The 25,411-nt window shown below is 42.2% G+C and overlaps 1 protein-coding gene across 1 annotated transcript; it reads left to right on the top strand.

Annotated features, from left to right (window-relative positions):
• Positions 1 to 546: 546 nt before the first annotated feature.
• On the top strand, positions 547 to 24,910 carry ITGAE (integrin subunit alpha E). The gene is made up of 26 exons (XM_054847828.1): positions 547 to 2,975; positions 6,378 to 6,492; positions 7,468 to 7,565; positions 7,975 to 8,045; positions 8,570 to 8,687; positions 9,331 to 9,471; positions 9,811 to 9,932; positions 10,579 to 10,730; positions 11,369 to 11,522; positions 12,001 to 12,136; positions 12,753 to 12,866; positions 13,131 to 13,252; positions 14,265 to 14,416; positions 14,812 to 14,965; positions 15,495 to 15,645; positions 15,729 to 15,796; positions 16,604 to 16,739; positions 17,759 to 17,889; positions 18,427 to 18,567; positions 19,506 to 19,727; positions 20,138 to 20,268; positions 21,192 to 21,325; positions 21,441 to 21,589; positions 22,147 to 22,275; positions 24,390 to 24,525; positions 24,813 to 24,910. The coding sequence occupies exons 1-25, from the start codon at positions 2,852 to 2,854 to the stop codon at positions 24,414 to 24,416; spliced, it is 3,192 nt and encodes a 1,063-aa protein (XP_054703803.1). The 5' UTR covers positions 547 to 2,851; the 3' UTR covers positions 24,417 to 24,525; positions 24,813 to 24,910.
• The last annotated feature ends 501 nt before the right edge of the window (positions 24,911 to 25,411 follow it).

The raw sequence follows: 25,411 nt of genomic DNA, 5'->3' as shown, positions 1-25,411 counted from the left end.
TGCCTTGTGAAGCCTTCAGCTGCTTTTTCCATCTATGGCTTTGTCCTAATTGTTCCCAAGATTTGGCAAGGTGCTCATTGCACAAAAGGATCATCTGGCATATGGGAATCTGTTGCTGTGCTTGGTGCTTTGCTGTGGTAGGGACACTCTGAGATTCTCAAGAAATACGGAATCAGATCTGCCAGATCTCTGCCTGGAGTTTTAATAAACAACAAAAGAGAAATCTTGCTTACTGGTAGTGGTTTTGATAGCCGTGGGCTGTGACAGCTTGCTTTCAAGATAACCTTGCCTCTTCAGCCATTCCTTGAACCTGCTTCTCTTTAAATCCTTTTCTTAAGCTTGCAGTGTTAGGTTTTCTTTTGATCTGCACCAAAAATGTTCTTAAATATCTAGTGATATCTGCTGTGAACCAGGGCCTTGGCATTCCTCGTGCTTCACAGTCATGCCACAGACCACCAGTCCCAGACCTCTCAAGCTCATGAAGGATGATGGACAGCAGACAGGCACATGCAGCAAACAGATGTGTCAGGCTGGGCAGAAGATTTAGCAGTGCCCAGGCTGCACTGCACTGTACGGTTCTTTGATGTGCTATGGAAAAAAGGAGATTTTTGAGGAGTTACAACCTCTCTGCAGTGAGAGGTGAGTCAGCACTATTGAGATTAATATCAGTAACCTCCCCGTACTCTTAATGCACGAGGCTCCCCTTGGGTTTCACCATCTGAACCACTTCCCATTTTGGTCACATTACAAACAGGAAGGCTGCCTGGGGTTTATTTTGTGGGATGTCTGCAGTTCCTTGTAAGAGGAAGGACTTACAAGCTGGTTCATAGCTTTGAAGGCCCAACAGGGTTTTGGGGTCCACTTTTAATAGATCATAATGTTTTGTCAGGAAATGCTTCAGTCATTACACAAGAAATTATCAACAGATGACATGCCCTCTCCCTTCTACCTCTTGTGACAGATAAACCCGCCTGCATGTATCCCATCCCTATGCAAATGGGGAGGCTTTGCAGGGCTCATCTGAGAAAAAAACTAAACCAAAACCAGAAAACAACTCAGAAACCTTTCACAAACATCAGTGAAGGAATAGCTGTAGTTTCTCTCCTCTGTCTACTCTGTATGTATGAGCCACGGAGACTCTGACAGCCGAGCCATGCCATGAAGAAAAGACACCACACTTATCTGTGTAATTTTCTTAAAAGAAACTTCATGTCTGGTTTGTATGTTTCCCAGTTCCTCATAAGGACATTTTCCTCAGGGGTATAGGTTGGAAGCAAGACTTTCTTGTTCCTCAAATGCTTTGCACATTTTATTTTATCGTTGTTTTTTTCCCCCTGCTTTTTTCAAAGCATGCTCTGAAGCTGAAGCCAGTATGGGGAGGTGTATCTGTGTCTTGGTTGATTGCCTCTTTCTTCATCTCTTCGTGACCCCACTTGTAACTGAACATACTTTCCATTGCCTCTGTAGTGAGCAAAAGGAGTCTTTGAAATGTGACAAGCAAAAGGGCTCAGACAAAGAACAGATACTTTATGTAGGTCTACATAAGCCACAAAGAGCTATTTCTGAAGCAGCGCAGCTGGCAGATTTCTCAGCTGGACTGTTCCTGTGACTAGTTATCAGTTTTATTCTTCTTTGCTGTATTTAAGAAATTTCATTTGCTGCTCTGGTACTAAAATGAAAATAAAATTGAGGAAAAAAAAAGAGATTTTAAAAGAAAACTGTTCCGCTTTGCAACCTCACATTTGCTTCAGCAGTGGGGTAAAAGTGGGGCCAGACAGGACCGGGGAAGGCCTCAGAAAGACATGACTGCTGCTGCCTTGGGGCTGACACTGAACTGTTACTAAAATCTGAGTGTGAACAGTGTTTGCTTCGCTTCCTCTTTTGACATAAACTTTTTTCAGTTCAGATTTGTGAGATGTAGAATGCTACAACGTTTCTGGACTGTGAGGATGGTTGTCAAATGTTTTTAAACCCAGGGAGTCTTAGAGGAAGAGAGTTGGAAGTTTGCTAGAAAGTGTGTGATTTGTTGCACTCTTTTCTGACACTGCTTGGAAAATTTACACTGTCTGGGCAAAGAGAACCGTGTCTCTGGAACGGCTTCCCTCCTGCTTCTAAAAGGATTTGCTATGCAGTTAACCCTTCTGATTGCTTGCTATTTGCTATTTCAGCTCCTTTAGCACTTGTAATAACAACACACTACATCCATATAATACTTGCTACACAGTACTCTGATAGTATGAACTATTAGGGAGTAATTCTGTGCTAGTCTAGTCCAGACTAGGGTGAACAGTACAGAGGAACAAGGGATCAATAGAAACCGAAGAATTGTTGGTAGAGGGGAGAAGAGACGTGCAGAATCCCTTAACGTACCCTGGGCATCCTGCCCTGAAATGTCACTGTTTCCGACACCAATAATATACAAAATAAAAGGGGAACACCAAGTGCTGTGTGTGTGTGAGCTGGGGGGGGAACACCTGCATTAAAAAAATTGCTATGAGTGACATCTGAGAGCTGACATCTCTCTTAAATCCCTGCTGTGAGATCACTCGAGTCAATCTGCTTGCACATTTCGATGGCATGTCCACGTAGCAAGCACCAAAGGACAAGGTGGACGGACAGTACAAACATAGACCCTAGCGACTTTTCCAGACAGATCCTTTTGTTCTAGGTATACTAAAGAATGCTGATGGACAGAAATGGAGACACTGCTAAAAATTACCTGTCAGTAACATAAGTTTACCTTTTAGCAGATCGTTGCATCTGCAGTTTTATTAAAATGTCATGAGTGTACGCCTTGAAACCTCAGTTAGGAAATCCACAACAGTCACTGTCTCAGCAAGCACAATGAGGCATGCAGATCTGGAGAATCATCAGAGGAAGAGAGCAGCTTTTGCCTGATATCTCCAGCCCTCCTCTTTCCTTCACCTTAAAGCTGGGAACAATGAGATTGCTCCAGTATCTATTCTTCCTAATGAGTGAGTCTTATCTCTTTATTTGTTTTACATATGTTAGAAAATAAAAGTCTTTGTCCAGAAACAAAGTAATTTCTGGAGACTCAGCTTGGTCCCTTAATGTGAGCCAATAAAACGATTCTTATGTAGAAAGTTCAGGATGTTTGGACCTGTATGGAAAGTCCTTAGTTTGTGATGTGTTTTTCTACTATTTCAGAGAAATTCATACATTTGGGTGCAGAGAGTTTTATAGTTCATCCTTAGTGGGAGAAAACTGGCTGCCTGGTGAAATTACGCTCTCAAATATAAAGCTAACAAGCTGTGTTTGGCCTTTTATAGTTTTTTATTTGTTTGTCTGTTTGCTTGTAGTGAAGTAGGTGAGAGTAGAACGTAGGTGAGATTTTTTTATATTCTTCCCTTTCTAGTGTCATTTTAGATACACCTTGGATTCAGCAGTATACGCTGTCGGAGAGAGACTTCCCACAAATTTTTGCCTTGTTGTGTCAAGTAACGTTAAGTTTGTGTCAAGTAAAGCATAGGTACAGATTAGAAGGAATTTTTCCTGAGTCAGAGTCTGCATCCACGTCATTGTGTAGCCTCATGGGGACAGTTCTGTCACAAATTTCTCTTTTAGCTGCCCAGAAAGGGTAACCCCGTGGCACTGCTACTCTATTGGTTCAAGCAATGGACAGCTGCACTGGGGATGTTACTGGCCCCTCTTCCAGCAACTCCACAAATGAATGCTAGTTTGATTCTGTATGATAGAATTTCTGTTTGTCTGGTTCCCTTTTCAAAAGAATCATTACCGTATGTACCTACTCCATCTGTACAGAAAGAATACTATTCTTTAAGTATTCATTTCATGCCCTCACAGGCTTTCTGACAAGCTTTATGCTTCCAGTGTGTTTGGGAAAAAATTGTCGTGAATTTTATTCTATCAATGAGATGCCCATCAAGTTCTCTGTAGCTTGCTTTGCTTTGATTTTAGTTTTAACATCAAGATTTATGCTCTACTGTTTTCCTTACTTAGGTTTGACTTCTACATGTTGTATGATGATGTTTATTTCTGCTAATATCTTTCTTGTCATGCTTGTCATTATGCTAGGTAGCTTTATAAACATAAATCCTTAATGTGTATGCCCACAGACCTTACTGATATTTTTGCAAATCTTCATCTTTCTTGATTTGGCTTATGCAAAATTAAGGTGGAATCATTGGTGGAGGCTTCTATCCTTGTGTGATTCTGTTGATCTTTTCTATCGCTCTTCTCTAGCAACCTTTATTTTTATTTGTGGGTTTTACTTTTGAAAGTGGCAATGCAGAAAAATGTAGCTGTATGACCTGATGGGTCTCGGTAATCTTAGAATTAATCTAACACATCTGTGCTGAGTATCTAAACTCTATAGATAATTTGTCTGTGTAGTTGGCTAGTCAGGAGCACACACTGATGTGCGTGGGGGGGTTTTATTCCATTTAAGTACAGTGCACTTAATTTCAATAATTAAAGTGCTAAGCCCCCCTGCATCCTGTGTGTTGGAAATGCCTGCGAGCATTTGGCTTGGCAGGATGGCAGCAGCAGAACTAAGTGCAGAACCGAGCCTCCGGTTCCAGGCCAAATCCCATACGGGCACAGGAATATTCACAAGAGTGAGGTTAGGTCCCTGGCCATTGTTTTTAATTTTCGTTGCCTGCTTAAGAATTGTCCCTGACTTGAAAGGTGATTGAACTTCCCGGGGAGCGTGTTCCAGCGTATCTGGAACTCTGGTTTTGTTTTAAAGGAAGTTTGCTGGAAGCCTTTGTAAATGCGTGGTATCGTTAGGTTTATACTCTTGCAGTGGAAACACACAGATGCCTAGTAGCATCTCTGACTTAATTTTGGTGTTTTAACTGGTAAAGTGGGATTTGCAAAGCAAGGTGGTAGTTCGGGATGGTGTACCTTCGTTCTGAAAGGGATCCATGCCGTGTGCCTGAAGTATGGAGCATTTCAGGAAGCAGAAGCAAAGACTAACAGTTCACGCTATTTGCACGTTTCATGTCATTGCTCCAGCTGCGGTATTTCAATACTTTCACCTGTGCTTTCATAGCCAGCCTGGGAAATGACATAGAATTGATTGCATAAGCTCAGATTCAGCTCTGAGTAAAATGAGAATCAGGAAGGACTCTGGATGGACACAAGGACAGAATTTGACCTCTTGTTAGTATATCAGAGGTTATAGTAAAAATGCTAGACTGTGTGTTTAAATGCAGAGTCAACCTACAGCTTCTAGACTTGGAGTTGGGCATTCAAAGCAGGGATTTTAGGCTGGAGTAATTTGTGAAATTCAGATTTTGTACTTTTCTTTTGCTCTAGTTTCAAATAGGGACAGAGTTTGTGATCAGAGTCACTTGGTCTTGTTCCTGAGGTTAGTGTGGAGTTTTCAAAGTTGCAATGTGACTGAGAGAGGTTTGGTGATACAGTACAGCTCAGTGCTTGAAATTACAGCAAGTATAGTAGCTTGCCTTTCAGGCATCCTACTTTGTGACATTTTCAGTCTGTCACTTAGAGACAAGTATATTTATCGTTCCAGCCTGTGCATTTACTGACGTTAACACATTCAAAGAAATCAAGAGCTGAAGTGTGAACAGAAATAAGGGTTGGCTTGCCACAGAGTCTTACAGCTAAAACACCAATATCAGCCCCTTTTTTGTGGGCTGCCTTGCAAGTAAAAGTGCATTCGTGCAGGGAAAAAAGTTGGCTTTAGGATGCCAATTCAGTTACAGCTCTGTAATGCGTAGAAGTTTTTCTTCTTCTTTTTTTTTAATGGCTATTTTATATCTATTTTGACAAGTTACTGGACTTTTAGCAGAGCTTCATCCTCAGCAGAGTATCCATCACGTTTGGCACCAATTTGCTCCCTTGCTGCCGAGCTTTGAGATTTTTGTTATCATCCCACAAAATATATGTTCTCTTCTTACCACGTTTATGACAATGCTACTCTTGTGGGGAACAATCCCTGCTGCTACCTAAACTGCTTATTCTTTAATCTCATGGGTTTCAGTCTCCTGGTCTGTTGAATATCAACTTTACAAGAAGTGAATCCACTGGTGCCACCCTGACGTGGCACCACTTGCACAAAACCTAGAGTTTTGTTTCCTCTCCTGCCTAAACACAGACTTGTGAGCTTCAGCTAGTAGGAATGTTTTGCGATATCCAAGATGGACTTTCATGGCAGAACAACAGGACGTGCAGTACTTTATTTTTCATTAGGCTGGGCAAGAAAATCCTTTGTTAATCTAAATCAGTGAAATCTCCATAGCTTGGTATCTTCCTCCTGCCAGCTGCCTCTGCTGCCATGGTGGGCAGGGTTCAGGGATAGCTGGCTCAAGAGCCTGTTAACTGTGACTCTACAGATCACTGTCTACACTCATTTATTTATTTGTTTTCAGTGGTCAAGTCCTTGAGGAGCTTTAATGTTGACACTGGCAAGACGTGGATCACACCACACACAGCCTCTCTGCTGTGGCCCACTGTTCTTCAGCACTCGGATGGGAATGCAACCATGTAAGAAACAGAAGAAAGAAAAACATACCCAGACTTCCCAGGTCCTTATAAATGCGTGTGGCCTGAGGTCACGTAGCACCTCGCTTTCTACAACTGTTAGCACAGGTTCCTCTGCCTGGGACCCAGAACAGTTCCTCAGTTCTCAGGGGCTGATGGGCGGTGTTAGAGCTTCATCAGTGTGAGGGCGTACACTGTCAGAACTGTGAGTCTTCACAATGCTTCTCCCCTCACGCACAGCTAAGCTGTGGCACCGTACAGAAAGGATGTCTGCTCATTTAACCAAATGGCAGAAAGAAGCAGCTGGGTTTTTGCAGTACTTCCTCGCATACTGCATCCTTGCTGGGGCTGCAGCAGTCACTGCACCCACCTGCTGTCAAGAATACGTTGTGAGCTTGGTACGAAGATCATAAAGGGTTGGAAACTGCGGTTTGGGTTTGTAAGGGAAGAGAAATGGATGGCTAGGCTGGTGAACAGAAGCCCATCACAAGTAGTTGCTATAGAGATGACCTATATTATGCTGAGCGGCTTGCTCAGGCTGTGGAGCAGACAGTGTATTTTAAGTTTTGGAGTATAGAAACTTTTCTAGCCCCTGAGCAGAAATTGGCTGACTCAAAGAACAATCTCCATTTCATACAGCAATGCTGCCATTTCCTAGTACGGTGGTTGGACTTCCTTGCTGCACCTTCCCCTTTATGGGCAGGTCACTTCCAGACCTCTTCCTTGGTCTGGGATAGCTCTCCTGAATTCATAGTTCAGATAATGGGGAGGATGATGGTTTGTGGGAGAAAATAAGTGTTTTCCTCTTAGTGGCTGATTCAACTCAAAACCACACTGGTGCCCAGTTAATTAAGAGACATTGTCAGAATAATGAGTGGCCACCCTGGCACACAGATGATTTTTGGCACTCTGCACTGCAAAAGGACTCTGCCTGATTGTGCACCTTCCCTCTTCTCCACCTTTTTTCTCATTCCACAGGATTTTGGCTACTTCCTCAGTAGACAAGGGGCTGGGCAGGCTGAGGAAGTGCACTGTTTTGCAGGAGGAGATCCAATGCCAGGAGATACCTCTGCGAGGTACGGTCCCACATCCCCTTCCCAATTCTTGCTTTGCCGTGGGCACAAGGAAGTGCAGAGGTGTTTCAGAGAGACCTGGGCATGCTGCTAGGTCCCTCAGATCAGGGAAGTGCAAACCCACGGTCCCAGTGTTGGGAGTGACATGTCTGGAGGCTGCAAGACCTCTTCTGTTTAAGTCATCACCTAAATTTTGTTGGAATACAAGCCAAAGTTTTTTGTTTCCAATATAGTCAACACTGCTACAATTGCTGATAACATTAATTCCGAGTCGTCCTAGAAGAGCAGATACAGCTGACCTCAGTAGTTGTAGCCTTTCTCTGTATTTAATCTGTCTGCCCAAGGCTGACAAGTACCGTATCCATTTCAATTTTGTTCTCCTTCATTCATTCAATTATTCATTCAATTTCAGGAAAGATTAAAGGCTCCAAAAACATCCAGGATGGTGGCATAGCTATTGACAGGAATTCAGATTGGATCCTGGTAAGGGACTGAAAATATCTATGGCTGGGAACGACTGTATTTTTCCAAAATGCTCTGTATTTTTGCTGGAAAATGCAAATGAGCAGACATAACAGAAGGACAAAGGCTAAAAGCTCTTGGCTGGATACTGGCTGTCTGCAAAGCCAGCTGGTGCATTGCCTGCCATGAGGAAAAACTGAGAAGGGCCCTTCTCATCGGCTGAGGACTGCAGTAGACCTTGTACTTCACTGCAGCTACTCCCACTCATAGGAGAAGGGAGGACTGGCAGAGGAGTCTTAGGAGAGCCACTGATTTGGAGGCTAACATCTCAGTCTGGTGAGCCCTCCAGCCCGACTCTTTGCTCCAGCACAGGGCTGAAGTTCTGGGTAACCTCACATGGCAGGGCTCACACCAGGGAAGGTGCTGTTTTACTCTCACTAGGCTTTCAGCGCTGTGCAGGGGATGCTGAATGTTTTTCAGATGGCATCTTCAGTCACCCTACAGCTTTGCTTATCATTCATTAGCCTTCCCTGCTGTCCCCACAGGCTTGCCTGCAGAAGAAGCACCGCCGAGCCTTCACCACTACGGAGGATATGAACGGAGTCTGTACTCTGCTCACTGCCGACTTGCGCAGCACAGCTTTCCTCAACCTCACCAAGATGGGTATAGGAGCAAAGCCAGTACTGTGCCTGTGCAGAGAGACAGAAATAATGGCACGAGGCGCTGCTCTAATAGCAGGGGCCTTCTGAGTTCCTAGCCAGCAAGGTCTACAGTCTACTGGGAGAGACTAAAAACTGAATTTTGATGTGTATTTTACTGACTTCAGCAGGGTTACAAGGTTCAGCCTTGAAGACTAGCACACAGCAGCGGGGATTTTCTGTTGTGGTATCCCATGCATTCAAAAGATCCAGCTCTTAAGCCAGAATTTAGAAAAGCATTGACATTCCTAGTGGACAGATGTGACAAAATCCATTGGGATTTTTAAAAATGCCTGGGCACTCAAGGCTGCTCCTTCCAATTTTATGGGTTATTGGGCATTTAATCAAGGGAGCAGAGAGCTGGTCTGACTGTTTAGCCTTGCTTTGCATCTTGCAGTGACTGCAAAGAAGCGAAGAAGTTTAAATTAGACACCTAGATGGTCTCGTTCCATCTTCAGTTGTCTAACTGCTATGAACAGTCTGATCCTCAGGTCTTCTGCAAATTTGGGAACCTGGGTGGAAACAGATCCTGAGTTTAAGGTGTGTTAATTAGAAGAGTGTTTTCAAAAGGTAGAGTGTATTTTGTTCTTGCTTTTTAAATTCTCTAGTTGAGACCAAATTAAACAGCATTACAAGTAAAAACAGCAGAGAAAAGATTAGTGACACCAGCAGCTCTGTCAGCACAGACAACACCAGCGGCGCTTGTGGTGAGCTCTTTGGCAGCACAGGGAACAACCACATGTGCAAAGGTGGGTAGTGGACATGAACAAGCATGACATGAACAAGCAGCTTGCATTCATCTGGTGAGAGAGAGTTGGGGAGGAAAAGGTTGAGGTTTTGAAGGTTATTTGGAGTGGCAAATTTCAGTCATTATTACAGTCATTGTTCACTGAGATTTTTTAAAAATAAAACCTGTCACTACAGCATAGACCACGTCTTCAGCTAGACCTGCTTTCAGACTGGCTGGATGGTGCTGTAGTCAAGTTTTTTGTTGTTTAATAATATGTCAATGTTCTTGAACTCTTGTTAAATGTTATGCTGTTTAAGTGTCCCTTCAAACGTCCTCTTACATTTAACTGCATTGACAGAACTGGGAACAGAGATTGCTGTCATTCTGGGTGGATCAGAGAACACCAAGCCAGATGATTTCCAAAATGCCAAGACATCTATCCTCAATATGATGAAGTCAATGTGGCAGAAATGCTCGAAGGTGTGTGAACCTCCTTAGAGTCTCATAACCTGATAGGCAGGATGGATCAGAGTTCTAATGAAGAATGGAAAGTCTCCTGGTTCACATAATTATTGCTTTTTAAACTTCACAGTGATGCTGGTAATAATTCTATTCTAATGCAAGAATTAAATGTTAGTAAGCCAAGGAGGAGCAGCTGAAGAGGGAAGTGAAAGAGCTAGGAGTGGGTTTTCATGCCAGAAGCATGCTTAGATATTTTACCAGGCAAATCTCTCAGGGCGCCTTGAAACAGTACACACAAAAATAAGGCTTATAAGCCATTACTTGAAATGATTTAAATAAATCTGAGGACAAAGTGAGGCTGAGCCATGTGGTCATGAAAGGTCTAGCCAGATAGATAAATGCAGGAAATTCCGACAGAGGAATCGTTGTCTTGAGCCAAAGAAAATGAAGTCAGTTCCTGGAGCTGATCCAAAAGGGGTCACCAGAATACAAATGTGTGATGGAGACAGAGGGATAAAGGCAGTTGTCTACCTGTTACTTGCAATATCTGCTTTCTGTGTTTGTGCAGTAAGGTTTGGGACTAAACATGGCACTGTGAGGGACTTAGGGATCCTGCCTTAGATCTCGTCTAACCAGCTCTGGCTTTGCCACCTGCTTTCTCCAGATCAGGTTTGCTGTGGTGCAGCATAGAGCACAGATCCAAACTGAACTGAGCCTGCAAGAAAGCTGCGACAGACTAACTGCTTTCTTCAAAGTCCGAAACATCAAGCAGCAGAGCTCACGGACTGACATCGCAGCCGCACTGCAGCATGTGTTGTGAGTTCACGTGTCTCAAGAAGCTCCAGGAACACTCAAGTGATTCCTTGTGTCTCATGTGCATCAATCCAGCCTCCTGCACCTCCTCTCTACTCTTCTTTCTCTCACTCCCTTTCCAATGCTTCTCTTAGTGACAGGCTCTGCCAGCTGAGGCCTGTGAATGAATCTGGGGGACCATCAGGTCCACAAGGAGAAATTGCCAAGAGGCAAAGTGTGAAATCCTTCCTGGCTGATGCAGCGGCTTCAGAATGAAAATTCAGTCACCTGGGTCTTGCCTTAAGCATGTGGTCATTTGTAGACCCGAGGCCTTTCCCATCTTTTTCACTGATCTGCTGCGTCTCTGGGAGTCATGCTTTCCCTCTTAACTCCATTTTCTTCTCAGTAGCATGACTCTAACAATACTGATCCACACTGTAAAAATGCCCCATATGCACTTGTGAAAGTGCTTGTGAAGTCAGAGCTTCCAGTTGTAGACAGCCAACGTCCCTGGAAAGCATAAATCTTTGTGCACGTTTGCCTTGCATGTCTGTACTCTTGTGGGCTCAATGAACAGCAGCACCCTGCCACCAACACCGGCATTTCTAGCTCGGCAGATGTGGTTTGTCCCATGAAATACCTCTAGGCTTCTGTTTCCACAGGGATAAAGTCTTTGATGAAAGCTGTGACTCCAGCCAGACTGGTGACAAGATAATCATTGTCATGGCATCTGGGCAAGTGTTTCTGGAAAACCATAGATTGAGAAATGTGATGAACTCCCTGGAAACGGCTATGGTCAAACTCTATGCTCCTGAGGTGAGTGGGAAGCACCATCAAAGCTACACCTTTTTGCATCAAAGCACATATATAGAGGAGTGATGATTCCCTCCATCCCATGTGTCTGCTCTTACGCTTTAGCAATGGGTGGAAGAAAAAGTCGTCATGCATTAGACATGCAGGGTGTCCAACCTGAGATGCCCTGGCTCCCTTGATTCACCCAGGCCTCCATCTTCTTGATGCCAGAGAGCCTATTTTGGATGAGGTTAAGGAATATGTCCTAGAACCAAAGATGCTTGTTGTATAGATCTTGTGGATCTAGAGCTTTTATTAGCTTGCTTTTGCAAGTAAGGGCTTTCTGTGGCATCTAGGATCAGGGTTGCTTTACCAAGCTTTCAGAAAACTCCCTCTCTTTTCAGGGCTTTCAAGTTTTTATTGGCAATTTGGGAATCTGTTGGGTTTTTTGTCTGTGTACGAAACACATTCAATCTCCCCTTCTGATGGCTTTTCTCCCTAGATTGGAGAGTTCATTAGCAACCAGTGGGTCCCAGAAGAGTTGCAGAATGTTGGAAGTGAATGGTTTGTGCTGTCCACATATGAAGATTTTGACAGTTTCCTTTCAGAGTTGGAGAGAGAGACCCTGAAGGATTCAGGTAGAAGAAATCTGACTCCTGACACATCTATCTTCTCTGTAACTTATAGAGTGGATCTGTGATGGTGGGTAGTTTCATTGCTCAAGGAATGTAAATACATCTCCAGATCTTAGCCTGTTCTTGTAGTCACTTGCCCAGCAACAGCAAAACAAATAAAAGTGATTTCTGTTACGCTAGTAACAGTCCTCCTCAGCCAACCAACCAGGAGGACAAGAGATCATATTCTGTATCTGTGACCTGCAGCCATAACGTCAGTATGAACAGAGAGACGGGCTGCAATAGGTGCTTTACAATGCACACATTTACTGCATGTTCAGTGTTTCTGTTGTGATACGCTTCTGGGTGTGCTCAGAGCAGTTTACTTCTATTGAACTCTGTAGCTGTAGTTTTAAGGTGGAATCCTGATCCCCATGGCCTCCAAAACTCACAAATACTTCCATAGCACCTGTAGTCTTGCGCCTGACAGCAAGATTGACTGCAGGAATGAGGAAGAGTCCAGCTGCCAGGCAGCAAGGTGCAGGAACGCTGCGTAGGCAAGAATGCAAGGTTTTCATTCACCTTTTGCGTTTTCTCCCACTGCCCTGTCATCTTTGCTCAAACTTGTTTCCTGTTTCAGCTGAAAATATTCCAACTGATGCACCAGAGCACAGAAACGCTAATGACAGTGGTGACAGCAAGCTGCCTTCCTGGGTGGAGGAGGACAAAGAAGAGGAGGAGGAAAATGGTTTGCGTACGTGGTGAAGTATCTCTTAACAGAATCATGCCATGGACTGTCATGGACTGACAAAGTCTGGGGAGTTGCTGTACCATGAGCTGCCAGACCAGAGCTGTGGCTCATGCTGAAATGACAGCTGAGCAGTCTTGGTGCAGTTCATTTGCTTGTTTGAGTGAGATTACGTGTGCATTGACAGATAACACTGGATAAAGAACTTGGTGCTGACCAAGACTGCTGATTGCCGCCTTCTCTTTCCTTTACTTTTCATATCCTGGGCAGCTTCTGGAACAGAGATTGCTTTTATTCTGGATGGATCAGGGAGCATTGAGCCAGAGGATTTTGAAAGAGCGAAAGCGTTTATCCACAAGATGATGAAAACATTGTATAAGAAGTGTTTTGAGGTACTCTCTGCTCTCTTTCTTTAGCAGCCTAAAGATGTGCTGTGCTTTATTTAAGCTGCCTCTTCACCAGAATTTGGGACTATGCAGGTTTGTTTCCATTAGCATTTTCACAACTTGCATGTATTCTGGACATAATGTTGCTTACATCTTAGCAGTACATTCCCAGTCTTGATCCCAAGAACACTGTAGATATAAAAAGTCTGATTTGTATGCTCAGAAATCTGTAGCTCTGCCACGCTGCCACGCTTGGAGCCTAGCAAGCGCCTTGTAAGGTGACAGTCACGACTTTCTTTTGGTTTTCTGTCTCTGTTCCTGTATTGTAACTTCTGTGACTGCAATCACAGAAGCACCAGTTAGACTGCCTCTTCAGCCATGCACCTTACCAGTCTCGTTAGCTCCACTCACGTATTCTGCACGAAGGTACTCTACTGCTTTCTCTGCTGAGGCTGAGAAGTGTGATCCACACACCGACTTTAGGAAAGTCTCTACCTCTCAAATGCTCCAAGTGTCAGCATATTTTAACTTGTTATTTGCATAGTGGAAGAAAGAAATGTTAGGTTATGTGTTATGCAAATACAAAATGAAGAAATGGTCCCATTCTCCAGACTGTCTTTGATAATCAGATCATCATGGAATAGGAGCACTCCAAGGAAAGACAGTGTGCAGCAGGGAGCAATGAAGGAACAATTCAGTAATTTCACAGATAATCCCCTCTGCAGCCTGCACATGGGTCAAACACAGCAGGAAAATGCAAGGACTTAAAAACAAATCAGTATTTCCCAAAACAATTTTTCTCTCTGTGCTGATGGTGCTTTCATTTCCCTCAGCTATTATATACTTACAGCAATCTCTGTGTCTGCACTGGACATATTTAAGAGCCAGTTTCTCGTGAAAAAATCTTCCTTTCTGCATAGTCTGGCTACTCTTTCTGTGGGATTTCTGTTGCAGAGAACACTCTTTATCTGAATCAACAGTTGTCACAAGCAGGTGCTTATCTGCTCCTTCCTTCCAGTGCAATTTTGCAGTGGTACAGTATGGGTTTGAAATCAGAACTGAGTTTGACCTGCGAGAAAACTGGGATCCTCGTGCCACCCTCCAGAAAGTACTTGATATTGTACAGGTGTGCAATGTGACAAAAACAGCATCTGCCATGCAGCATGTCCTGTAAGTAACAAAGAAAAGAGCCCAAGAAATGAAGGGGATGAATTTCTGGGGCATTTTATGTGTAAGGGAGAGGGACTTCTATGGACATTCAGGTCCTGAAAGCAGTCATTTATCTGGCAATGGTGAAGTGGCAGGCAGCAGTTCCTGTGCCATGTTTTAGAGGGTTATAAAAGCCAGCTGTCGGTGCCTAATTCTTGGTGTGGGGGTGCTCAGGAAGCAATAGAAAGGGAGACAGCACCTGGTATTTTTAAGATGTGTGAATATGAAAGAAATTCTCTTGCCTCCTTGCTGTGACTGTTAGTCGCAAGTGCTTAATTCAACAGGACTCTTCCTTCTGTCCCAAGGAGAGAAGCTTCAACTTTCATCCCAAGTTCTTTGTTTTGCTGTTTTACCAGGGATTCTATCTTCACCGAAAGTCATGGGTCCCACAAGGATGCAGCCAAGGTCATGATTGTGCTTACAGATGGGGAAATACTCCTGGATGAAATGAACTTGACAACAGTGATAAATTCACCCAAAATGGCAGGAATTGAGCGTTATGCCATTGGGGTGAGTTGGGAATGTACTTGGATCATGTCTTCCTTCCATTTCTTGGTAGCACCGGGGGCAGAGAAAAGGAGAAACTGATCCATGCATGGTTCCAGTAAATAAGGAATAATGTGTGTGTTACTTTGTCAACGAGGCTTTGTTCTGAAGTCTGAAGTTTGGTTTCAGACATGCTATATGTCTTCTCAAATAATCTTTCTGCTATCTCTTTTCATTCTTTCAGGACAGGAAAATGTTCAATTTTATGATGTCTTGTAATTTGTTTATTTCCAAAATTAATTGTAGGGTACAACAAAGGTATATACACCAAATACAGCACCAGCCAGTTACATGAAGAGGTTTTGTAAAGGTTTGGCTCCAGGAGACACTGAGCCTGTCCAGTTCATTGACTGCCAAAGCAATTGCTATTTCTGGGTTTACACATAGTGGCTGAAGCTAAGGTTTTTACCACCACAAACTGTCAAATGAAGTAGCTGAGGGTAAGGAGACTCTAAAGCTTGCTTCTTTTGATTGATTTGCTTCTCTTCTGCAGGTGGGAGATGCCTTCAAAAAACCAAAGGCCCTAAATGAATTGCGCCTAATTGCATCTGGTCCAGATGACACTAATGTATTTCAGGTGACCAATTATTCAGCATTAGATGGGCTGCTCTCAACCCTGCAGCAGAGTATTATTGGTATAGAAGGTAAACAGCAATCTTTCTATTTCATTACTACCTGTTGAGAAATAAGGAGAAAGCGGCTTACCCTATTTCTGTTGCATCCTCAGGTATGCAGGGTGATGCTCTGGAATATGAGCTTGCACAAGCTGGTTTCAATGTGCAAATCTTGGATAAGGTAAGTGTTCTGCATCTAACCCTGCTAAATGGTTGTGTGCTGTGCTGCTGCTTCAGCACCCTTGTATCTGTGCTTCATACAAGTATCCTGCAGGTACTTGTAAGGATTCAGGAGGTCTCCCAAAAGAAATGATGGTGATACAAGAGTGTGAGACCCATGTAATCAAATCTCCTTTGCAAACTACTGCTTGCTTTGAACGTGTCACATAAGCAAAAATATCACTTTTATATAATCAGTTAGTAACGAATTTTATTTTAGGATGGGATTCATCTCATGTGACCCCTGTTCTAACCGCTGGATCCTTTTTATTCCACTGGACAAAAGAGCTATCTCCAGCTGACAGCTTTGATTTTACTGGCAGTTACATTTCCAATGCACAAGTTGGGGGCTCCATCATGTTGCAAACGAAATAATTCTGCTCTTTCAGAATCCTCTGGTTTAAAACCTTGGTCCACCTAGGGCAAGAATGATCTCTGTCCTTGCCAGGAGGGGAAAATAGTGGCTTGTGAGGAGGCTAATGAACATTCAGAAGCCTTGGCTGCAAGGACAACACTGATCCAGTTTTGCAAAGAAACGTCATGTAGTGAGCTGGGAGATGTGCAGCTGCTTCTCTGATGCTGGGTAGTCACCTTGTCGGTCTTCAGTATCTGGCAGCAGCTGGTAGAACTGCCCAAGCTACAGAGTCCAGGAAAGAGTGCATGACTTGTAAGCCAGAAAACATTGCTCCTTTCTAAACCGCTTTGCAGAGTGCTAGAGGCATTTGCCCTGTGTTCATCTCTTCTAATTTGCAGTATGTTACTTCTGCAGCAAGTCTTAATGTTTGGTGCAGTGGGGGCCTTTGACTGGTCTGGTGGAATTCTGCTGTATGATCTGGCAACCAAGAGAGCTGTTTTCCTGAATGAATCTAAAGAAGAAGCCAAAAAAGCAAAATACAGTTACCTAGGTAATCAGCTTACCTCTCTCTGAGATCAAGTGACAACCTGACTGCAGTTTTGCTTAGTTTGTTTGTGTTCAGTAGAGTGTGCCGACACTGACAGCATTTACCTGAAGACGTGGCTACATCCTGCAGCATCTTACTGGATTTTGAATATTTTCTCTAGCAGGGAGAGAGATTGTGATGCAAACACTCTCTGTCTCCTTATTGTCAGGAAGATATGACTTGCTTTCTCCTATGAGTTTTGATGCCTTGTGGTATTATTTTGTTAACACATGCTATTTGGTTTCACTGTGTAAGAGTACTTGCAATGAAGGGCATTTCTGAGAGCTGATAAGGATAAATATTTCACTTGTGAGTGTCTGGAGAAGAAATAGCTTGTGAATCAATGCTGTTCTTGGCTTGGTGACAAATAAAGCCTTGCTTATTCCCCCCAGTGCTTGGTAGCACCATGAGCCCTGAATCTCCCAGCTGTAGCTTTGGCCTTAAAGTCTTACCAGGTAATATGAGGTGCTGTGAACTGTGTGTGTCAGGATAATCCTTCTCCCATTACCGCCCCATAACAGATCTCTTTTTGCTTTCTATACAGAATATAGTGTTTTCTTCACTTTTGTGAAGGGTGATAAACCTTCCAGCTTGCAGACATAATAATTAAAAAGAAAAAAGTGTATATGTTGGATAATCACTCAGGAACTGTGACAAATGCTAAGAAAAGTCATCAAGAGTTCACGCATGTTTTTCAGAGCAGTAATTTATTCTATTACCCTACAAGCTGCTAAGAGAGGAAAACAACAGCTTTGCTGGCTTTTCTCTCAGAAAAGTTACCTGCTATTTCCTAATCAATATTTTTATGAGATACTCTGTAATCAAAACCATGGGCCACGACAGCTTGACATGGTGCGAACTCTTGGATGTCACTGAATATGTAGGTCTGTGTCTCAGACCAAACTGTGGGCTTTTTCCTTCAGTCATAGAGAGTGCAGTAGTGCTAATGTACACTATTTTTGCTTCTTGTGTGAATGCACCAGGGTACAGTGTGGCAGTGGTACACACAGAATACGGGCCCTTGTACGTGGCTGGAGCTCCACGGCACAGCATGAGAGGGAAGGTGTTGGTGTTTCAGGATGGCCGTTTAAAACAGACCCTGCAAGGAGAACAGGTACTGTGCTTCACTCGCCCCGGGGCAGGTGGGTCAGTAGGGGTCAAGAGGGCTGCACACATCTCGTTTGATCAAACGGCAGCTGTATTTTCTCCTCCAGACACACTTACACCCTTTACGCAACCATCCCATTTAGCCAGATGTGGATTAGAGAGTCCTGTTTGCTCCATAATGCTTTGGGAATGTTGTAAGAAATCATGAAATTTGGAAAAAGACTGGGAAGAAATTGAGTTAAATAGGGTGTGCTATATTTATGTTCTGTTCTCATGGCTCATGGGGAAAGAGGTCATTAACTGTGGTATTCTTTTTCCGCTGTCAAATTGTTGAATAATGATTTTGTTACTGCTAAACTGGTTGCAGGATCTGTCCCTGAGGATGGCTGTAATAAAATAAATAATAGGGAAACGATCCACATATAAGTAGATATGTGATGTTTTGTTCTAAAAATTGCCTTACTGCTGCAAAGGACACTAATTCTACAAAGCTATATATAGAGAATTCCAGTGAAAGAGCTGCTCGTCTTTTTCTGGAGCACAGGTTGGCTCTTATTTTGGATCTGAGCTCTGCCCACTTGATGTGAACCATGATGGGGTGACAGATCTTCTCCTTGTTGGAGCTCCATTTTATCACATTCGAGGGGAAGAAGGAAGGGTTTACGTCTATCGCCTGGAGACAGAGGTAAAAACACTGGTAGCGTAAACATTCCATGTTGGGGCTTTTCCAACCATGCCTAAGTAGTGACAAATAAAACATTCCTCCTTTGTGCTCTCACTGAATGTGCTCTCCCTGTATGGTAGAGGACTGCAGGATGAAGCCAGCGGTCCTGTCTTAGTCGTTAGAATATAAAAAAGAAACAACTAAAGCAATAAAACCATTCTGTACCTAAGGTATGCTCTTACCACAGTGTGATAAAATCATGTCTTTCGCCTGTACATAGGCAGTTGGTGCAGACCTTGCTCTGCCAAGCAGTGTTCTTTGCCAGAAACATGTGCATGAGTAGCTGCTAAAACCTTGCTTCCTGTGACTTGTAGAAAACAAAACGTTTTGTGGGCCCAGCTACAGGCTCCGTTACACAATATACAGGATATAAGTTAATTGCATCATTTGGAATGAGAAGTGAAGTTTTAACAGCAGACCAGGGGAAAAACCTCTTTGGTGCACGGCTAAAATTTGCTGAGGGCACATATATGATGGCTGGAAGCAGAAAACAAGAGTCTGGGCATCTGTTAGAATTCAAATAATGTGCACCATCTTGTGGCTTATTTCTGTAATAGGGTGGAGAACATGGGACGGTTTCTGTTGTGAAACAAGTTGGGGATCAACTCAATCCGCTATTGATTTAAGAAAAGACAGGGCTTCAGTGTGTCCGCTTGCATTGGGCTGTCCAGAGACACTGCTTCTGTGGGAGAGTTTGCATGCTCTTAGTGCAGAAGGATCAAGCTTTTGTTGTGAGAGTCAGCTGGTGGCTTGAACTTATTACATTGTTTAAGGCTTTATCGTTCACCTTTAAGTGTTAAAAGTGTGCAGTATCTTTTTATCTTTTTTTTTTTTTCCCATGTAAGAGCTACTCATTCTACATTTGCTATAAATGCATTTCCTTCTTGGATGTGTTTCAGACTGGTTCATTCACCATGGAAGGCCACTTAAACGTGCAGGTGACCTCTCCTTTTGCGAGGTTTGGGTTTACAGTGGCCAGCATTGGAGACATCAATGGGGATGGATACGAGGATATTGCAGTTGGAGCCCCCCTTGAAGATCAGCTTTTAAACAGTTCCTCTTTTGGCAGCATTTACATCTTTAATGGTGATAAAGACAAGATCAGGAGCTCTTTTTCTCAAGTATGTGTCTTGTTGGGAATTGCCTCCACTACCCCTTGAGAGGGAAAAGCTTGTGTTTTTGTAGCAAGAGGCTGGGAGGAAGGACTTCCACATTTCATCTGCAAATTTCTTGCCCATTGATGCAAATGTCAGATGGCTTATGTGACTACACAGATTTCTGCAGCAGCGCTGCTCCTTAATTGTAATTATTCACCTGTGCATATGTGAAGGAGCTGTATTTAGGTGCTGCCTATAACACAGCATAGCTTTTTGCAGCCTGCCCATCCATTACAGGAAGTTAAGAGTCAGTATTTTGCATCTCACAAGTGTTACAAATTCATCTTTACAGCAGCCTCATGAAAACAAATAAATTTTCCAAAGGGCAAGAGAGAGATCCTGACATGTTTGTTGATGTTCCCCCCTGCTTTTAGAGAGTAAAAGCCTCTGAAATTTCTTCAGGACTCCAGTATTTTGGACAATCCATTGATGGTGGCTTTGATTGCACTAATGATGGCCTCCAAGATATTACAGTAGGATCACTGGAGAATGTGGTTGTGCTCCGGTAGGTAGTGAGTGCTACATTTTAGTGTGCTGGGGAAATGCTTCAAAGACACATATAGAGTCTGTGTTCCAAGCACTGTGTAATGCTTCTATTTGTAATTCAGCATCAGAGGGACATAAAAAAATATTTCCCAGTGCTAGAAATCATATAAAATGTAAAGCCTTTAGTTCAAGTTGCAAAGGCTTCTGCCTTTGTATGTCTAAAGCTTTGGACAAGTATGAAAGAGGTTGTGGAGGCCCCATCCCTGGAAGTGTTTAAGACCAGGTTGGATGAGGCTTTGGGCAACGTGGTCTAGTGGAGGGTGTCCCTGCCCATGGCAGGGGGGTTGGAACTAGATGATCTTTAAGGTCCCTTCCAACCCCAACCATTCTATGATAGTGAACCTGAACTGATTAACATAGATCTAGGTCTAAGAAGGTCTTCACGTCTGCAGTTCAGCACTGAGAACGCAGGTCATTTAGACAAAAAAATAATTGAACAGACTGTACATAATTTTTAATTAGACATCTGGTAGCTGAGTGACCTGTGGAGTTCACAAAGTCTAAGACATGGCAGACAGGTTTGATTTTGTTCTTGCATGTGGTATTTGAAAACAAATTGTACATAAAAAGAGAATTTGAACAGCTAGATAATGCATTTATCTAATGGAAACATAAACACTGTGTTTAATTCTGAAACTCTAGCCATATTGGTGTATTTTGGCTGTCTGTTCCTTAAGACTCTTGGGATTTTGTATGTTCTGAACATTCCCAGCAGAAACTGGAACTTCTGTAAATAGGCCGGCTTGGGCCAGGTGAAATACCAAGGAAATACTGCGCAGTTCTTATTCTTGCTGCTAGGCTTTCTTAAAACATTTTTTCTGTAATGTTTCAGTTTAAGAATTTATATTTGATTCTGTTCCTTATCTGTTCTTCTGTGACTAGCTCAAGACCAGTTGTCCACTTTCTCACCAGCATGAGCTTCAACCCTGAGAAAATCCTAACTTTACAAAATAACAGCATTGTTACAGCAAAACTATGTTTCGATACAATCTCAGCTTTACCAGTGTCTCATCAAGGTAATAAATGGAAATTGTGATCAGATTGAAATCTACAGTCCTACACTGTCCTCGGAAACTTGACACTGAGGACAATTTCTGGTACATCTAACAAAGGATTCTGAAAATCTTGCAGTGTTTTCACAGTTATACATTCTCTACACGGTGGACTTAGATGTGAAAATGGCAGAGAGGAGAGTACAGTTTGAAGATCAGAACACCACAACAAGTGGGAAGCTGTTGGTCAGCAAGCACATGTGCTCTCAGCTGCAGCTTTACTCGCTGGTAGGTGATATTGGTCAGACTTACTACAGAAAGAAGGGTTAAAAGGACAGGATTCTTTAACAGAATCTGCATGATGATGGGTCTTTCTTGAAATGCAAAATTACTGCAATGGGGTGGGGTTTTCTCAGTATTAGACTTTACAGCTGAGGCAGGAAATGGGTCATGTGCCGTTTCGGTTTGTATTGCTGTAAATCAAACTCCCGTCCTTTTGTGTGCATGTAAAGTATTTCTAATCCTAGAATTGTAGGAAAGGCACGAAGCTCTACAGGATTAAAGCAAACATAAGGAAACTGTTTTTCACAATGCATAACTGAATCACCGAACACATAATCCAGGGGATGTCAGGGGAGTGAAATGTATAAAATGATCCAAAAAAACATTTGACAAGTTTATGGTCCGCTGAAGGCTATTAAACATAGCAGCCCAAAGAAAACATCTGAGCCAGAAGGTCCCTAAATATGTCAGATGGTAGAAGCTGGAACAGAGATGACGTGTGAAGACTTTTGCATTTTAATGCTCAGATATTTTTCCAACTTCTTGTTCTTCCTTTCTTGTAGCCATGTGACTTTGACTGTTTTTCCAGTGTTTTTCTGAGAGTTAAACACAAGCTCTATGAGAAAAATGATAACACGGAGTTTGCTGTTCCTGTGCTGGATAGATACAAGCCATCAGAAATGCATTTTCAGGTAATAAACCACTAGCAAAGAACTTTCTCTCTTCCCAGGATGCAAAGCTTTTACTATTAAAAATTAAATAAATCAAATTGTGGTTTTCTTAGCCTTTGCATGTCATCTTCTGCCCTCTGCTCCCTTTCTAATTAGCAATACTGGTTTCTGGTTAGACTTTAGGCCCAGGTTTCCCCCAAACAGATACTCGTATCTTGTTAAGAGAATCTCATCTCTAAGGTCCAACCTCAGATCTGCTAAAAAAATTGCTTTACTTTTGACCATGACATTTCTCCTGCGCCTCTGTATAAAATGAGTTTAGATGCTACCTGGGGAGGAGGCAGATAGTTTGTGTGTTTTGTGAAGTACTTTTCAGATACTGAGCTCTACATTGGAACTTAGATTAAGACTTATTATTTGAATGGTGTATTTCGTAGTAACAACTATACAATCTTCTGATGATGTCTTTTTAAAAACAATGAAGATCATGTGTATATATATTTTTAGTTTATTTTACTTGTTGGCTGCAAACTTCTAATAAAGTTAAAGGTTAAGTTTGATCTCCTCTCTTGCAGTTTAGTAGCAGGATTACTACAAGCTAATCTAGCTCTTTTTCACAGTTAGTCTGAAATCCAAATCACAGCTTCTGAAAAAGTTCCACAAAGCTCTGCAGAGAGGCAGGAGTCTGTACCACAATTCAATATTTAATTAGCTGTCCATAAAGCATAGGACAGAGAAGTCTGGACAACATTTAGCACTAAGCAGTAATGAACACTAATTACTATAGGCGCATTTCTCTTAGGGATTATGATGTTGATGGTACATTTATTTCCTAAGAATAATTCATGAGATTCTTAAGTGTTGGTCAACATTGCTTAGTACTTATGCACCCAACAGCTAATTATTAACTTTCATTGAACTTCTCCAGAAATGTCAGCCACAGACTAGATTTTTATTGGTGAATAAAACTATTGCTAAAGGACGTAACCTCATCTCTACAAAATAGTGTGTCTATAAGCTGGCACAGCATATGAACATATTTATTTGAGAAAAACATATCATCTCTGGAAAATAAATTAATATTATTGCCCTCTGGCAATCCAGGGGTAAACAACTGGCTTTTCTTTAACAAGACCTTGTCCCCAGTGAAGACTTTTCATATTGCTAATAGACCTTCTCCTGGGAGTTGAATTACAAAACATCATCAATTTAGGACTGACCCATGACTAGAGAGTCTTTTGTTTCTAACTTCTCCTTAATTGAACTCATGGGAATGTTGGTTTTCAGAGAATGTATGTGTATATGTAAAGATATTCTGAATCTGTTACATTAGAAAAATTAAGACTTTTAAAATCTGACTTAATCTGTGTTTGCTTTCAGTTGCCTTACAAGAAGGACTGCGACAACAAGACCGTCTGTATTGCTCATTTAACTTTGAAAAGTCAGATTCAGTGAGTCACAGTAGTTATGTTACCCAGATTTCACATTTAGCATTCATATAAAATGTCACCTTTGTGCATAAGACATTTTCTTGAAATTCTCAGACAAGATTTGCTGTCCCTTTGTATACATTACTTTCCATCCAATTCATCCTTTCCCTAACATCACATTCATACAGTGCTGTAACTGTATGCCTCCATGGGCGTTGCTGGGCTGTTCTAGGAAATCTCAGAGGAAAGACCAGGGTTTAAACAACTAGTCATCCTAAAATCACAGTTCTGGCATTTTACTGTGAACATGTGATTGTGTTGTAGGCTGATGCACAGCATAGCAGTACAGCAGAGTTGCTCAGTTTACAAAGCCTTAGACAAAACGGTAGGCACCACTTTAAAAATTTACCCTGGATATTCACAGAAAAGCTAATCAAGAGGAACAATGCTTAAAGTCTACCTTGATATAAAACAGAAATGATAAAATGCTACATAAAGTTTGGAGATGACTGCCTTTGATGTTAAGAAGGAAGCACTTTCCTTCACAGCCTTAAGAATATTGAATAATTAATTGGGCTATTATATTATCCTGTGTGTGAAAGCATTTGGAGGGACTAATTGCCAGAACCAGAATGCTTCAGGCCTCTTAATAAATAACCCTTAGAAATTACATGTCACCCATCTCATTTTTCTGTCTACTTCTAGAAAGGAATTAGTGGTGGGCCACACTAAAGAAGTGACCATGAATGTTTCGCTAATGAACAGTGGAGATGACTCATACATGACAACTATGGTCTTGAACTATCCTAAAAACCTACTTTTTAAGAAGGTGACTGTTGAGGTAAGATGGTAGAACAACTCTTCAGCTAGCAGCAGGCTGCTGAAAGAAAACCCAGTGCAGACCACTATTCATTTACTACCTAAATAAATTTTGAAGTAGAAGGAAGGGAAGGAGCATTTCAGCTGCTAGAACCAGAGCCTGAATAGTGGATTTATCTGATTTAAGACTCCTAAGCTTTTATTGGGCTATTTGTACCTAATTCATTTTATGGGAGCAGATGCAGACTGACCTGAATTTCCCAGTCTGTTTTTATTCAGCATTAAAGAGCATTCCTATTCTGTTGGCAGCCATCCTCTCCTGCTATTCACTGCGGCCAACCGATACCATTAACTTCTCTAGTCTCATCCTGTAACTGCAGTATTGGGCATCCAGTATTCAAGAAGACAACTGTAAGTGGAGATCATTATTTTCACTTTTCCCCTACCTCTAAATGATAGTTTGAGTAGCTGCTCTTGCATCCTCTATCTCTACAATTAGGCCAGAGCCTCCATTCTTTCCAATTCAGCTTATGGCTGGTGTGCATTTTCTCAAGGCAAGAGATAATTTTTATATGCCTGCACTTTATGTCTATTTTCTCCTGAAGGGAATGATGAGCAGAAAATACATTAACCATCATATTTTAACAGTACCCTAGTGAGTTAAAAAGTATATACAGGGTAATCGATATTTTGTTATGTCTTTCTCTTCCCTCAAAATAGGCAAATTTTTCAGTGATTTGGCAAGTAGATGAAAGCATATTCCAAAATAAGTCTGCAATCACCATTAAGATCACCAGGTGAGTATTGCTATTTTCACCACAAAATACACTGTGAACTAGAAAGGAAATATCAGGACTCCTACCTGGTGTCCATACTATTTATCAGTCACTCATTCCACAAAACTACAC

The sequence above is a fragment of the Grus americana genome, chromosome 19 (genome assembly GCF_028858705.1).
Source record: "Grus americana isolate bGruAme1 chromosome 19, bGruAme1.mat, whole genome shotgun sequence".
NCBI lineage: Eukaryota > Metazoa > Chordata > Aves > Gruiformes > Gruidae > Grus > Grus americana.
The sequence above is the reverse complement of the archived record's forward strand: the minus strand, read 5'-3'. Positions and strand labels throughout refer to the sequence as shown.